The sequence below is a fragment of the Sus scrofa genome, chromosome 9, assembly GCF_054392235.1.
Source record: "Sus scrofa isolate SSC_HxYL_T2T_F1_AM1 chromosome 9, Sscrofa_HxYL_maternal_Yorkshire_Landrace_v2.0, whole genome shotgun sequence".
NCBI classification, from domain to species: domain Eukaryota; kingdom Metazoa; phylum Chordata; class Mammalia; order Artiodactyla; family Suidae; genus Sus; species Sus scrofa.
Window position 1 is genome coordinate 2,812,479 of NC_139391.1, and position 16,777 is coordinate 2,829,255.

General features: G+C 40.9%; 1 protein-coding gene across 1 annotated transcript; it reads left to right on the forward strand.

The window, feature by feature from the left end:
- Nucleotides 1-1,499: 1,499 nt before the first annotated feature.
- Nucleotides 1,500-10,081, forward strand: OR6A2 (olfactory receptor family 6 subfamily A member 2). The gene has a single exon (XM_021062314.2). The coding sequence runs from the start codon at nt 8,229-8,231 to the stop codon at nt 9,210-9,212; it is 984 nt and encodes a 327-aa protein (XP_020917973.1). The 5' UTR covers nt 1,500-8,228; the 3' UTR covers nt 9,213-10,081.
- Nucleotides 10,082-16,777: the final 6,696 nt, after the last annotated feature.

Below are 16,777 nucleotides of genomic sequence, written 5' to 3' on the forward strand. Positions count from 1 at the left end.
CTGGTCACATAAAACCTCTACACAAACGTTTACAGCAGCTTTACTCATAATAGCCTAAACTGGAAACAGTCCAGATGTCCTTCAACTGGTTCGTCTCTAAACAAACTGAAGTACATACATAACATGCAGCACGACTCAGCAAGAGTAACAAAAAAAGAGTGAATGAACCATTGATACACACAAAAACCTGAAAGAATGTCCAGAGAATTATGCTAATTGAAAAAAATCTCATTTCATATGATCCTGTAATGTATGAACCCACTGATGTAACAGTTCTGAAATGACACATGATAGAAATGGAGAGCAGGTAGTTTCCAGGGCTTAAGGAAAGGATAGGAGCGGGAGAGAACTGAGTCTGCCTGCAAAAGGACAACAAGAGGCACTTTGCGATGGAGCTATTCTGTGTCCCGCCTGTTACTACATGGCTACTCTGTGATCATGCACTACAGTGTTATAACATGCTACCATGTGGGAACCTGGGCAAAAGTTACATGAAATCTTTCTGTAGCATTTCTTATAACTATTTAATAATTTTTGTTTAGTACTTTTGTTTTTCTTAAGTATAATCAAATATGCAAATAATATTTTACATATACCTTTTTAATATTTATTATTCACTTTTTCAGGTTGTATTATATTGACAAAAACTGCCAAAGCAATATGAAACAATGAGGATAAAGAATATTTTTGCCATCTTCTGTTTTAATAAGAACATATCTAGTATTTTTCCATTTGACTTATGCATTAGTTATAAATAGGTTTGTATAGATTCCATCAGCCTTTATCTACAAATCCAAAATCCAAACAGCTTTGGATATTGAGCATTTCCCTCCTAAGTTTGGGGTCTTAATTCACTGGATGAAAAAAATCTGTCATGAATTGATTACTTATTATTTGATTTACTCTACATTGTATATTCATATTTTTCACTGTAGAAATATTGATTTTTTTTTTTTGTCTTTTTGCCATTTCTTAGGCCGCTCCAGCGGCATGTAGAGGTTCCCAGGCTAGGGGTCTAATAGGAGCTGTAGCCACTGGCCTACACCACAGTCACAGCAATGTGGGATCCGAGCCAAGTCTGCAACCTACACCACAGCTCACAGCAACGCCAGATCCTTAACCCACTGAGCAAGGCCAGGGATTGAACCCACAACCTCATGGTTCCTAGTCAGATTTGTTAACCACTGAGCCACAATGGGAACTCGAGAAATACTGGTATTTTTGATTACAGGACATTGCTTCAGAACTCTCTGGAGGTGATAGGAAACATATGGCATATGCAGCATATATACGTTTCTAAAACCTGAAAAATCCAAGTGCCTCATTTGTTTTGGATAAAGAAATTTAAACCTATATATATATATATATATATACATATATATATATATATAAACCTATATATATATACACACACACACACACACGCACACACAATTTAAATATATATTTAATATATATATTTAATATATATGTGTGTGTGTGTGTGTACATTCTTTTTCTTTTTTTTTTTTTTTTTTTTTTTGCTCTTTAGGGCCGCACCCGTGGCATATGGAGGTTCCCAGGCTAGGGGTCCAATTGGAGCTACAGCGGCAGGCCTACACCACAGCCACAGTAACGCAGGATCTGAGCCACACCTGCAACCTACACCACAGCTCACAGCAACACCAGATCCTTAACCCACTGAGTGAGGCCAGGGATAGAACCCACCACTTCATGGTTCCTAGTCGGTGTTGTTTCCACTGCGCCACAACAGGAACTCCTAAACCTGAATTTTTAATCTTAAGGATGTATCCCTCTATCCTCATGGATGTTGAGTTGATCACATGGATTTAACAGTGTGTGTATATATATATATATATATATATATATATATATATATAGAGAGAGAGAGAGAGAGAGAGAGAGAGAAATTATTATGGCTTGTTCTACTTAGCCTATTGGTGTGGTCTGTTAGCTGATAGTAAATGCCAAAGGCAAACTGACATCAACCTCTTAATCTAAATGTTTGCAAACATTCCTCATTTAAACAATATTAGCATATTAGCCAAATCACTGCTAATTCGAGCAACCACTGACTTGGATGGTTTGTCAACTAAGAGCATAGCACGTCAGAAATAATTTATGTACATACATGTTTCCTTATTCAAGGTAGGGCCGACTACAAAGACTATGGCATATACAGTTTTATTCGAAATTAGGTTTTTATTTGAGGAGCATTTCTAGCTGGTCTGCCCTCCTCCCTGCTGCATCATTTTCTATGGATTGACTTCCTCTTGATCTCCTCAGTTTTTTCCCATTCCTGGAGAACTGAGTTTGGCTCCTATCATAGGGTCAATGAGGCTTATGGATCTCACACTGATCCAGACAACGATACCTGCCAATCATACTCATTTTGTTCTCATTACTCAAACTTTGAGAACTGTTCCCTCCTAACTACTTATAAGAATCTCTTTCTCTCTCTCTTTTTTTTTTTAAGGGCCACACCCAGGGCATATGGAAGCTCCCAGGCTAGGGGTCAAATTGGACCTGCAGCTACTGGCCTTCACCACAGCCACAGCAACGCCTTCTCTTAATATCCAGCATTCCCACTAATAATTCCTCTCCAGTCTCAACAGACTCAAATTCATCAAGTATTTCTTGAACACTACCTAACCTTTCTTGAGAAAACTGTGTTCTAGGTTCTGTTCTAAGAAATTTGCACCCATGTATTTATTTAATCTTTTCAATTCTGTGAGATGGGCGTTAGAGTTATTCCTGTTTTCCAAATAAGAAAACAGATGCATAGAGGTGCTAAATAAATAATTTTTCAAAGTCACACAGCTGAACATAGTCTGAAGGTGGATCCCACATTGTTAAGCTCTACTTACCGTGCTTACTAGGGACGAGATGGTGCCAAACATTTCACAGACTTTTATCTTATTTAATCCTCAAAACTTCTGTAATGTATGCTTTATAACAAAACCCTAGACTAAACAGAATACCAGTTACAAACATGTAACTAAAACCCAGAAGCTCCTAACTCTCAATTCAGTGCTCCTGCTATGAAATCATGGACGTGAGTGATGCTACCTATATGGATTCGGGAGACAAAGGAACAAACAGTGTTGAATTGTTGAGACCCTATCATGTCCCAAACATCCTCTATATATCATAACATTTATCCCTTTCAATAACTCTGTGAGGTATACTAACCTCATTTTATAGATTAGGAATCTAAGGCTTAAAAAGGTGAAGTAAATTGCCCAAGATGACATAAGCGATCCAGGATACAAGCCCAGGTTGACCTGGACTAAAGCCTAAGGCTCTCCTCCGAGCAGGGATGTGCAGGATAGAAGGAAGGCGAGACTGCAAAGGAGGGAGAAGGCAAGGGGAGGGGATCTACGAGGTTGTGGGGGGTTGTGACACTCTCAGTTCATGGAGCTTTGCTGGTAACCTCTCTTTCCTGTTTCCCAAACCTATCCTTGCCTGTCATCTGCCGCCGTCTTCTCCCCACCCCCGCCCCTCGTATCTCCACGCTCTATTGGGCTCTGGATTTAGAGTCCTCTGGAAACATCCGCAGGAGGAGGGCAAAGTGAGGACTTCCAGAGGGAGTCAGATAAAAGAAACCGTCCTGCTTTGGCAGTGCTCTCTGATTACAGGAGGAAGAGAAGGTAGGGTCTCTGCAGCATTTCCTTGTCCTGATGCTTCAGCTTTCTTTTATATACACACTTTAAGTCTTATCCTATCTAGCAGGTCATCTTAGAAGGATTCTGGGTCAAAGCTATCTGAATAAAGTAAGTGGATCCTGTTACCTGCTCCATCCCCTTCAAGGAATCAAGTCTCCCCTGTTTTCTTTCCACCCAATATACCCATCTTCCTAATCCCCCCCATACCTAAGACAACCCAGACCCCTAGCAGCATTTCTCACATCTGGTCCATTCTGATACTTAGACAATAAGACTTCCTTTATTTTTTTCTACCCAGAGCTGGCTTTTGTATTTTATGCGTACTCCGCCTCGCCTCCCTAACAGCTTTCATGATCCCCAGTCCTAGTCTAGCCTTTCTATATTACCGTTACCTTCACCTAATCTTCCTCTTGGATCTCTTGTCTATATATCAAGTTTATTTTACCCTAGTAATGCTCTATGTCTGTAGAAATATGGGTAGCTGTAGAGGGAGATAACTAACAAACTGAAATGTGGGAAATAAATAAGAATCCCTAGGAGTGGGAATGGGGGTTTTGACAGAAACAGTATGTACAGATCACAGACTTAGAGAGCATCACAACACGTGTAGAGGCGGAAAAGGGTGGGTGATGACTGGACCACTGTAGCACAGTTAAAAGGAGAGACGGTAATGCATTACTGAGGGATTTTTAAAATCTGTTCCCCCAAATCAAATGCTTTGGGGAGTCATCTTCTATGTAAAATCTCACTTTAGAAACAAGTGTAAGGTGAGACTGATGAGAGCTGAGGCTTGAGGAAGATGCACCAGCCCCCAGGCTATTGAAATAGTTCGGTCAAGAAATGGCAAGGGCCTCACTGGTTAAGGGAGTAGGAGAAGGAGTAGAAATAGGACAGGAGAAAGTGGACAAATATGAGATAATTAAAGAAGTTAGATAAAGCTTAGGTTAGCTGTGGGCAGGATGTGGATGTGGGTGGGAGGACAGGGATGGAAGGTAACAGGGAACCTTCACCTCCAGTTCCTTACAGGTGACTGCAGAGACACTAATATCATTCATGGCGACAGACGAAGAACAGGCTTAGGGAACTTTTTCCTACACATTTTGCATTTGAGGGACCCCCGTGACACTGAGGGAATTATGCCCATTTTCTGCTATACTGTTGAGGAATATGACACTACTCCGGCATATCCTTCTTCTTTTATGTCTGCTTAAGCAGTAGCAGCAGTGATACAGCTATTAAAATGACATACAGGCTTTCAGGGACTCTAACAGCAACAGTAATGGGAGGAAGTTTACCAAATCAGTGGAAGGAAATGAAAGAAAAGACAGCTAGTGTTTCCATGGGGACATGCCACGTGAGTCAATATCCGAAGGTTTCTGTGAGGACGTGCCACACGAGTCAACACTGGAAGGTTAAGCAGGAGTTAGGTGATACATGCCAAGGGCTGCAGGGTATAAAATACCATGGAGACTGTGGCAAGAGATAAGGTTTTGGCGCTAGCAGTAGCAGGTCATGAAGCACTTACACGCCGTGTTAGATTGTGTAGGCAATGCGATACTGCAGGTGGATTTAGGGAAGAGAACGAAATGCTCAGATGTGAGCCTTAGGAGGAGACTACAGGCAGTGAGCCCAGTTGGGAGGCTAAGTTTTTTTTCACGTGTGCAGAGCATAAGTTGTGGAAGGCAGATAAGATTAACAGATAAGCAGGAAGATCTGGAGCCAAAAGGGTCAAAAGCATCATAAATGGCACATGAGGCAGATATTGAGGATAAAGAGTCAAAGCTAAGACTATGAGTGAAGACCGTAACTTCAAGGTCCCCGTTACTGACGCTGCTACGTGGTATAGGAGTAGGTGTGGCATCTTAAACTCCAAGGAGGAGAGATGAAGATGTCTCCACCACCGACTCCCTGAAGACTTAGGACATGGCTTATTTACTTTTCCCTGTCCCTGTGGTCTGGAACATACGTTTTAAACAAATAAATGGTGGGTGTGGGCAATAACGACAGGAGGATGGAAAATGTAAACCTGGCCCATGGGTGTTGTGTAACACACTCAGTCCTGCAGTATTGAGAGATATGCCAACGGCTCGAGTACTGAGTAACGCTCAAGAACTGACTGCAGAACATAAAGAGAAGAGAGACTCAAGTACAAAATTACTGCAAGACTGATGTTTTCAGATTCTATATATAATTGAAATATTTACAGCATTTGTCAATATATACAGCATACGACAGTTCTCAGGCTAGGGGTCAGATCAGAGTTACAGCTGCTGGCCTACGCCACAGCCACAGCCACGCCACATCAGAGCCACATCTGTGACCTACTCCAGAGCTCACAGCAATGCCAGATCCTTAACCCACTGAGCAAGGCCAGGGATCGAACTCGCAACTTCAAGGATGCTAGTCAGGTTCGTTTCTACTGAGCGGTAAGTCTGGGATACAAAGCGTTTGTCTTTTTCTCTCTGGTTTATTTCACTTAGCATAATGCCAAGACCCAACCATGTTGTCACAAATGGCAGGATTTGCTTCCTTTATTTTGTCTGAATAATACTATATTGTGTGTGTATATACACAAACGCACACACACAATGTATATATATAGATAGATATACATGGTATATATGTGTATATTGTGTGTACTATATATGCGTATGCTATAATATACATAAAGAAAATTTATATATTCAGTTTATATATCCAATCAATTTCTATATTCGCTGATTGACTGACATTTAGATTGTTCCAATGTCTTGGCTACTCAGAAACAGAAAGTAGAATGTTGCTTGTCAGGGGCTGAGGGCCGGGAAAAGGGCAGGTGTTGGTCAAAAGTTACAAACTTTGAGTTATGAATGAGCAATGTTCTAGGTCAACTATATCTCATAAAGCTGGGAAAAATCATTAGCAGACTGACGAAATCATTAGCATATTTGATGTGTGAGCACATTCTGTCCTTGTTAATCTCACTGGAACAGGCCTAATACCAAAAACCAGGGAATCTCCTGCGGAAATAGCCCCCTTTGTTCATCTGGTTCTCTCCGCTCCCCCTCTCCTCACTATACTTCCCTCCAGCGCAATGAATGCACGAATGTACAGTGACACGAGAGCAGCAATAGCCCTTTCTTCAAACCAACTCCCATGTGGATGCGTCAAATCCGTGTATGATCCAGAAAAGGCTTGAAGTTTTGAAGGGGCAAACTGTATTTTTGATACCAAGGTAAATGAAGAGAATTCTCTACTAAACGTATGCACATCCTTTGGTCTGCGGCAGTCAAGGTACCTAAGTGAGGTGGCCATCAGACTGAGGAGGCGCTTAGGCTTTCTAGCCTCCATGAGCAAACCAACACGTAAGCCAGCGTCACCTGTAAATGCGTTTATATCCAAAATAACAAAATTTAAGAACTCCCAATCACCAAGAGCCGACTGGGCTTTCCCAAATGCGGCACTGGCGAGAGCTACAGCCCATCCAGTCACGTGCTTGCCTCGCCTCAGGCTTTGCTCTGGCAAAGTCTTGCCCCGGCTTCTGCCACTGCAGCACTCCCAACCATTTTCAGGTGGGCACAACCCCACATAAAGCTGATGTTGCTCAAATAAACTCCAAAAAATTTTAATGTGCCTCAGTTTATCTTCTAACCACATTAAAGGAAGGTATTCTTCTCTCATTCCAAGAGAGCTACCACAACCTACAGAACTGACGGAATTCAGTTTTTCTGACATGCAGAGTCCCTTCCTGATATGACTCCCAGGAGGCTCCTACCTCGTCTTAAGCACTAAGTTACGTGGTACTTTCATTCTACAGGTGCTGCGACCTTCTTGGGTTCCCCTCTTCCCCTCTTTCTTGTAGGAGGAAACTGCTTCCCTAGCTGAGTCCTACAGATACTGGGTGTAGATACAGGATGTACCTTACCGTCCCCCCTTCAAGGTGCTTGAATATTTTAGAAGCTTTGAGATCCTGACTCCGTGGTTCCATCTCTTACTGTCTGTGTCAGCTGGAACAAGCTCCTTAACCTCTCCAAGCTTCAGTTCCCTCAGGAGTGGAGGGTTAAGAGCGGTGCTCACTCATAAGTTTCTTCTGAGGGTAAGTGGATTAGCAGCCACAAACTTTTTGGAAGAGTGCCTGTACTAACATCACGCAGTAAACACCCAGTGTCCGTGCTTGCAATAATTGGCAGAGAAATGCTTTATGTTGCTGTTATTGCTCCGTTACGTAACTTATTTCCAGCTCACACAAACTCTCACTTCAGGGAAGTCCAGACTCTTATAATATTTTTGGTTCTGATCTACGTTTCACAGACACAAACTGGGGCTTATCAACCCGTGCTTCTCCAAGGGCCAGGACACACGCCTGTCCTGTCCCAGAACAGAGCAGTTTGTTTTTGTCCACTTTGATTTCAGCTCATTTCCAGGTTACAGAGGGAACGAGGGCTTCAGCTCAGTGGCAAATTATATGCACAACCTACACTGTGTTCTACCAGGACAGACCCGGCGAGAGAAAGGCTGGGCTCTTGACGCTGCTTCCTGAAGACCCCCCTTTTCTCCCGGAAGAGCAGCGGGCACGCCGACACCATGGAGAGGAGGAACCAGAGTCGAGGAGTGAGTGAGTTTGTGCTGCTGGGCTTCCCAGCTGCTGGGCCGCTGCGGGCCCTGTTATTTGCCCTTTCTCTGCTGGCCTACGTGCTGGTGGTGACTGAGAACACACTCATCATTACGGCAATCAGGAACCACCCCGCCCTCCACAAACCCATGTACTTCTTTCTGGCTAACATGTCCTTCCTAGAGATGTGGTATGTTACCGTCACTATTCCCAAGATGCTAGCTGGCTTTGCTGGGTCCAGACGGGACCAGGGACAGCTAATCTCCTTTGAGGGCTGCATGACACAGCTCTACTTCTTCCTGGGCCTGGGCTGCACTGAGTGTGTCCTCCTTGCAGCTATGGCTTATGATCGCTACGTGGCCATCTGTCACCCTCTCCACTACCCCGTCATTGTCAGCGGACGGCTGTGTGTGCAGCTGGCAGCTGGCTCCTGGGCTGGAGGCTTTGGTATCTCCATGGTCAAAGTTTTTCTCATTTCTCGCCTCTCTTACTGTGGCCCCAACATCATCAACCACTTTTTCTGTGATGTCTCCCCACTGCTCAACCTTTCATGCACAGACATGTCCACGGCGGAGCTTACAGACTTTGTCCTGGCTATTTTCATCTTGCTGGGGCCACTCTCTGTCACTGGAGCCTCCTACATGGCCATCGCTGGCGCTGTGATGCGCATTCCCTCCGCTGCTGGGCGCCATAAAGCCTTTTCCACCTGTGCCTCTCACCTCACTGTGGTGGTCATCTTCTATGCAGCCAGTACCTTCATCTACGCCCGGCCAAAGGCACTCTCAGCTTTTGACACCAACAAGCTGGTGTCTGTACTCTACGCTGTCATCGTACCCCTGCTCAACCCCATCATTTACTGCTTGCGCAACCAAGAGGTAAAGAGAGCCTTACGCCGTACTCTGCACCTGTACCAGGGCCATGATGCTAAACCCGGGAAAGTGAGCAGAGTTGGGTAGAAGGGAGGTGTTAAATCTTAGAAAATGCTCTTACACTTAGGGTCTACATCTTTTATGAAGTCCAGAGGATCTCTTAGAGCCTAAATTAAGGACTAGGGTTTCAAAGACACCACCAAAGAACCAGTTCAGTATGAGGAAGAGGGGCGGATTACAAGCTAGAAGCTGGATTTCAAGACAAGGTCGGAACATGTAGGTTAGCAGCTGATTCCATGTTGTCCACTCTATTGTCATTTACATGGAGCAGGCTCATGAACCCTCCTTCCTGGTGGGGTGGAAGGGAGTGCCTATGAGCACAAGACATGACAACCCCAGGATTCAAACCAATGAAAATACAGAATTAGCATGTCCTTAAATGGCTCTTCCTGGGTTTGGTTCCTGGATTTTAGTTCTGAGGCAAAAGGTATAAATAGGGGAAGTGGAAGAAAGAAACCATTCAAGGAATCACAGGCTTCCTTGTGGAAAAGCATCAGGAGACCTCTGGATGATATCTCTTCCAGCCAGAGGACACCAACCTTAGCCTATGTGAGGCAGTGGGGCCCCAGGTGATTATTCTAATAAAAATTACAAGGAAAAGAGTTAGGAAACTGGTGTGTGTGTGTGTGTGTGTGTGTGTGTGTGTGTGTTTGTGTGTGTGTGTGTGTGTGTGTGTGTGTGTGGCAATGTATCACCTCCCGGGTTACAGGGGTTTCTTGCTTCATTTCCTGACTGACCAAGGTCAGTGCGCACAATGAACTAGTGGCTGGGGTGCATCGTTAATTTAATCTTTATTCTTCCTAATTAGATCACATTTACTGGTTCATCATTTTATTACCATGGCCCAGAAGAGTATCTAGCACACAGTACTATAGAGATGTATTTTAATGAATATAATTTGGAGCCATGTAGGCAAGGCATTTGTGTCAAACCAGTAGGTATGACTGGCAATTTCAGGGATTAAACCCCTCATATTTTGCCAGGGTACAAGGAGGTACCAAATGGCTCAGCCTTGCTAAAAGGAAATTTGGCAATATGTATCACTAATACTAAAAATATTGAAAACATTCTAAGACATATTTTTGAAGGTAGAAATTTTTGTTTATGATAACAAAAACATGGAAATACACTAAATTTCCACAGAGGACTGGTCGAATAATTTACAGTTTATATGTTCAATGGAATACCATGCAGACATTAAAATAACATGATCTAAATAGAGCTAATAACAGAAAAATATTTCTAATACAATAAATGAAAATATTAGGCTATGGAATAGTATCAAAAGTACCAGTCTTATTTGTTAGTTCATTTGTTTAAATAAGACTAGAAGGAATTCGACTAAAATACTAGCAGTAACGACGCATCGAACGCTTTGCTCTTATAAACTGCACACTGTGGCAAAGGCATCGGTACAAACATATTTATTTAAATTCATATTGCTTACCCAGTAAAATACACACTTTATTCACATGGTTGGAGAGATGGTTAGAGGGTATGCCAGTATGATTTTTGGAAATTCAGCTCCCTACAATCCTCCAAGACCCAGAACAAGGCTCCATCAAGCTTCTCTCTGCAGATCTGGGAGGCCTGTCTTCTATAGTTCTCTGTAGCTTAATAAAGTGTATGAAAGGCTACAATCTATAAAAATATTGAATAGTGATGCTCTACACCTGAAACTAATATATTGTAACAACAGTAATTCAATTTTTTAAAGAGAAAATGAGAGTCTTCTAGCTAAGATATCAGGCATTATTAGCTAATCCCCACGTATTAAAAATTCTCATATAATATTCACAACTATTTGTGCCAAAACAGTTATGGTACCTTATAAATATCTTGTTACTATAATGTATAAATGACTGGACACACAGTTCATCAAAAATCTATCACCCGGAGTTCCCGTTGTGGCTCAGTGGTTAATGAAGCTGACTAGGAACCATAAGGTTGCGGGTTTGATCCCTGGCCTCGCTCAGGGGTTAGGGATCCAGTGTTGCTGTGAGCTGTGGTGTAGGTTGCAGACACCGCTCAGATCCTGTGTTGCTGTGGCTGTGGTGTAGGCTGGCAGCTACAGCTCCAATTCGACCCCTAGCCTGGGAACCTACATATGCTGTGGGAGTGACCCTAGAAAAGGCAGAAAGAGAAAAAAAAAAAAAACCTATCTCCCAACTGTCCCCATTGAATATGTTTCTGAGATGGAGTAGTGGTATGGGATTGGAGTTTCCTCATCTGCATCACTACTGTAGCTATTTCATGAACTTCCTTATCAATTAACTTCAGTTTGCAGGAAGTAAAAACATAATGTTGATTTCCTTCATTGTGATTTTTTTTTATTTCTAAAGATTTTTACAACAAGGTGCACTATTTTCTTTTGAGTTTAAAAAACATCTCTAATTCTGACTCCGAATTTTGAAAACAAATAATTCAGGTAAAGGAAAAAATGTTTTTCCACAGTATCCTGCACATATTTATCTTTCAACAACAAAAATGAAAGATGTTTGAGTTACTCTAAACTCTGGTGGAATTGACAGTTCTCTTGACTTAGACTGCATGTTCATAGCCATATGGTCCTCATGGCTGATGTTGAATTTGATATTACAAACCCTAAGATTTTCAGATGAACTATTAATTATCAGATTAAGTATTCCTTATCTTTCATTGATGTAATTATTTTTTTCCATAAACTTAGATAGAGGACTTTATTTTCACCCTATTACATTTGATCTTGTTTGTTTCAGGTCATGTGTCAAACTTTCAGAATATTGCATAGATAACTTAGGTCTTTGGTAATTCCCTTTTGTTAGGGTCGTGTCTGGGAGGGGTCTCCAGTCTCCTTCATCATTACAGGAAATAGGAGTGGAGTACTGGATCCAGAAGGGGTCGTTCTGATAGGAGAGGTACCTCAAATGGCCAGAGGCAGCCAATTTCTCCAGAGCACGTGAGGATCAATGGAGACAACTTCTGCGCTCAAAAAAATCTACTGGTTCCCATCAACTTTGAATAAGCTAAGTTTCTTAGTCTGCCCTTCAGGTTTCTTCACAGTATAATCTCAATTTTTCTTTTAGTAATTATAATTTTTTTGCCCACTACAACCTTGTGCAGATGAGTTTTAGATTATGATTAACATTTTTAACTTGAACTTAATATTTCAATACCTTTTATTGTTTCCTAACATTTCATATTGAATAGAGTCAGAAAACATCTAAAAACCCAGAAAAGGGTATTTAAAAAATACTATTCTTCTATAGTACTAAAAACCTTATTCTGCCTCATTGAAAATCTCTTAAGGTTGTGAAATACAAGATTAAGAAACTGTCAAATCTAGGGGACTAAGAGACAGGACATCTAAATGGAATATGGTATCTTAGATTTGATCCTGGAGCTTAAAAAGAATATAGAAAATCTGATAATATCTGAATAAAACCTAGATTTTAGTTAACAAAAATGTACAAGGCTTGCTTTCTTAGATTTGAAAGTGTACATGGTAAGTTAAGGTGCTAATATTAGGAAAAGTAAATTGGGGGAAGGGAACATGAGAACTCTCTATATTATATTTTAATCCAAATTGGAAAAGAAGAAAGTAAAACTATCATTGTTTGCAGGTAACATGATATTATACATAGGAAACCCTTAAGATGCTACCAGAAAATTGTTAGAGCTCATCCATGAATTTGGTAAAGTCACAGGATACAGAATTAATACACAGAGATTGACTGAATTTCTATAAACTAACAATGAAAGAAATTAGGGAAACAATCCCATTTACCATCACATCAAAAAGAATGAAATACCTAGGAATAAACATACTTAAAAAGACAAAAGACCTATACTGTAAAAACTCTAAGATTCTGATGAATGAAATCAAAGGTAACACAATCAGATGGAAAGATATACCATGCTCTTGGATTGGAAGAATCAATATTGTCAAAATGACTATACCACCTAAGGCAATCTACAGATTCAACGCAATCCCTGTCAAGTTATCAATGACACTCTTCACAGAACTAAAACAAAATACTTTAAAATTTATATGGAAACACAAAAGACCCCAAATATCCAAAGCAATGTTGAAAAAGAAAAACATAACTAGAAGAATCAAGTTTCTTAAGATTATATTAAGAAGCTACAGTCATCAAAACAGTATGGTACTGTCACAAAAACAGAAATACAGATCAATGGAATAGCACAGAAAGTCCAGAAAAATAAACCCAAGTACCTATGGTCAAATCTGTGACAACAGAGGCAAGAATATACAGTGGAGGAAAAACAGTTTCTTCAATAAGTGGTGTTGGGAAAACTGGATAGCTACATGTAAAACAATGAAATTAGAACATTCTCTAACACCATACACAAAAATAAACTCAAAATGACTTAAAGGCCTAAATAAAAGCCAGATACTCTAAAACTCCTAGAGGAAAACATAGGCAGAACACTTTTGGACGTAAGTCATAGCAATATCTTGTTTGATCTACCTCCTAGAATAATGAAAATAAAACAATAAACAAATGGTAGCTAATAAACTTAAAAGCTTTTGCAAAGCAAAGGAAACCATTAAAAACAATGAAAAGACAACCCACAGAAGGGGAGCAAATCGTTTCAAATGGAGTGAATGACAAGGGATTAATCTCCAAAATACACAGATATCTCATGGAGCTTTATAGCAAAAAAATAAAAACACAATTAAAAACAGGCAGAAGTTCTAAACAAGCATTTCTCCAAAGAAGACAGATGGCCCAAAAATACATGAAAAGATGCTCAACATCACTAATTATTAGAGCAATGCAAATCACAACTCCAATGAGGTGTCACCTCACACCAGTCAGAATGGCCATCTTCAAAAAGTCTACAAACAATAAATGCTGGAGAGGGTGTGGAAAAAAGGGAACCCTCCAAATTGTTGGTGGGAATGTAAGTTGGTATAACCACTATGGAAACCAGTACGGAGGTTCCTTAAAAACTAAATATAGAACTACCATATAATCCAGCTATCCCATTCCTGGGCTTCTATCTAGAGAAAAACATAATTTTAAAGATACATGCACCTCAATGTTCATTACAGCCTTATTTACGATAGCTAAGACATGGAAGCAACTTAAGTGTCCATAGATAGAGGAATGAATAAAGAAGATGTGGTACATATATACAATGGAATACTACTCAGTCATAAAAAAGAATGAAATAATGCCATTTGCAGCAATATGGATGGACCTAGAGATGATCATACTGAGTGAAGTAATTCAGAGAAAGACAAATATCATAAGACTTCACTTATATGTGGAATCTAAGAAAAATGGTACAAAAGAGTTTATTTAAAAACAGAAACAAACTCACAGATTTCAAAACCAATCTTATGGTTATCATAGGTGAAACCACTGCGCAGAAGGAAGAATCGGGAGGGTGGGAATGACATATACACAGCACTGTACAAAATGGGTGATTACCAAGAACAGACTGTATAGGATAGGAATATCTATTCAATAGTTTGTAATAACCTATATTGGAAAAAAGAATGAATACATTTATATGTATGACTGGTTCACTTTACTGTACACCTGAAACTAATACAACATTGTAAATCAACGATACTCCTATAAAATATTTTTAAAAAGAAATGTATAAAAAAATAAAACTTTTCTGTATATCCAATATTATCCCAGAAAAAAAGTTTATTTTAAAAAGAAATGTATTATTAGTCTTTTTATACTAAATAATTTAATAGAATTCAATAGATTTCCATGACTTCATATGTTTTTTGGGGGAGGGGGTTAGTTCCCAGGCTAGAGGTCCAAACAGAGCTGCAGCTGCTGGTCTATGCCACAGCCAGAGAAACTCCAGATCCAAGCCGCACCTGTGACCTATCCTATACTGCAGTCTGCGTCAGCTTGTGATAACACTGGAGCCTTAACCCACTGAGCAAGACCAGGGATTGAACCCACTTCCTCAAGGATACGAGTCGAGTTCTTAACCCACTGAGCCACAGCAGAAACTCCGCAGTAACTTCATATTAACTTTTTAAAAATTTTCTGTATTTTTAATTCTCATAGAATTCATTCATTGATGCTGTTTTAATTTAGCTGATCGATAAGGGGAAGTTAAAATATAATTGGCACAATCATTGCTTTATACGTTTAACAACTCTGACCAACTGTACCAGCTCTTTCAGATGCCAACATCTGGAATAGGCGAGAACGAGTGGACAGAGAGAGGGGTTTCTAGCAAAGCTTTTTTCTTTTTTCTTTTGTCATATTGTCTTAGAGTCATTCCTTAGGGGGCTCCTACCTTCCCCGATTTTCACGTTGCACAGCCTCGTTTCATGAAGACCAGAGGCCTAGGCTTTGCAGAATAGTGTCAACTCACCATATGCCTTTGGACAAAGCTGTGAATGGATGGAGGATGAGGAGGGATGGTCCAGGCCCAAACCTCTCCTTCAAATCCCAGCTAGTTTTTTAAAGAACAAAACAGGTTCTTAATGAACCTGTTTTACAGAACTACCTGATACAGAAGGATGTGGGGGTAAGGACGGATAGTATAAATGATAAATAAAACCAACTGTATCTTATTTGAAAATAAACAAAAATGCTTACACGACTCAGTGGGTCACTTGGAAACAAATTCTTGTTTGACAGTATCACTGAGCAAAAGCAAAGCTGAAGCACACGCATCCTTTTTGACATGTATTTGGAGATATGTAGGAAGACACTCCTCATGATTTAAACCGATCTTCCCTTAAGGCCTGGTCATACAAGTGTAAACAACATAAAGGAATCCACCACGACCAGCTGTCACTCATATCCACTCACCGATGCACCCTGAGGTCACACAGATAGCTGCCAATACACTTAGGAAGGGTGACTATATCGCAGTTACATTTGAGCTCCTGGCAGGCAGGACTAAAGAAGAGTAATCTGGAATGAGTTTTCCATCCTATTTAGAACAAATCACTATTTAGAACAAATTACTTCCCATTGATTCCCTTAAATAACAGGGTGCAATAGACAGGTGCTTCCTGGAAGGTACCCTTTAGGATCTTGAGGAGTTTATCTAAGATCTCAACTTTCCCTAGAACTTCTCATTTTTTCAGGCCCCTCTTTCACTCCCTTCATCCACCTCTGGCCACTCACAGAGACACAAGCGTATCTCCTGGGTCTCCGTCCTTGCAAAACTCCTAGCACTTAACTCTCTAGTTTGTGGTGACTGAGGCACAACCAGGAGCAAAGATGCCGTGGATTTTCTCTCTTGTGGAAAACCTGACAGGCAGAGGGGCTGTCATGACGCACTGCTCTTAGCACACAGTACCTACCTAACAAACGCTCGGCAAACGACCGAGGGCCTCCCGCCGTCCAGGGCTGTGGACTCCGGTCAGTGCAGAGCCTCAGCAGTTCCTGGTTCCACCTTTTGCTGTCGTTACACTGTATTCTTTCTTGGGCTGGTCCCTCCACACTGAAAGCCCTCTTACATCATTTCTCCTGATAAAACTGTGGCTGCGGGCCACATTCCAGCACAGGCACCATTCTACATTTGTAACTGTGTATACTCATCGCAAGGCAGTTTTAGAATTGTTTTCAGGTACAGGTTGCTTTTGAAACTCACAT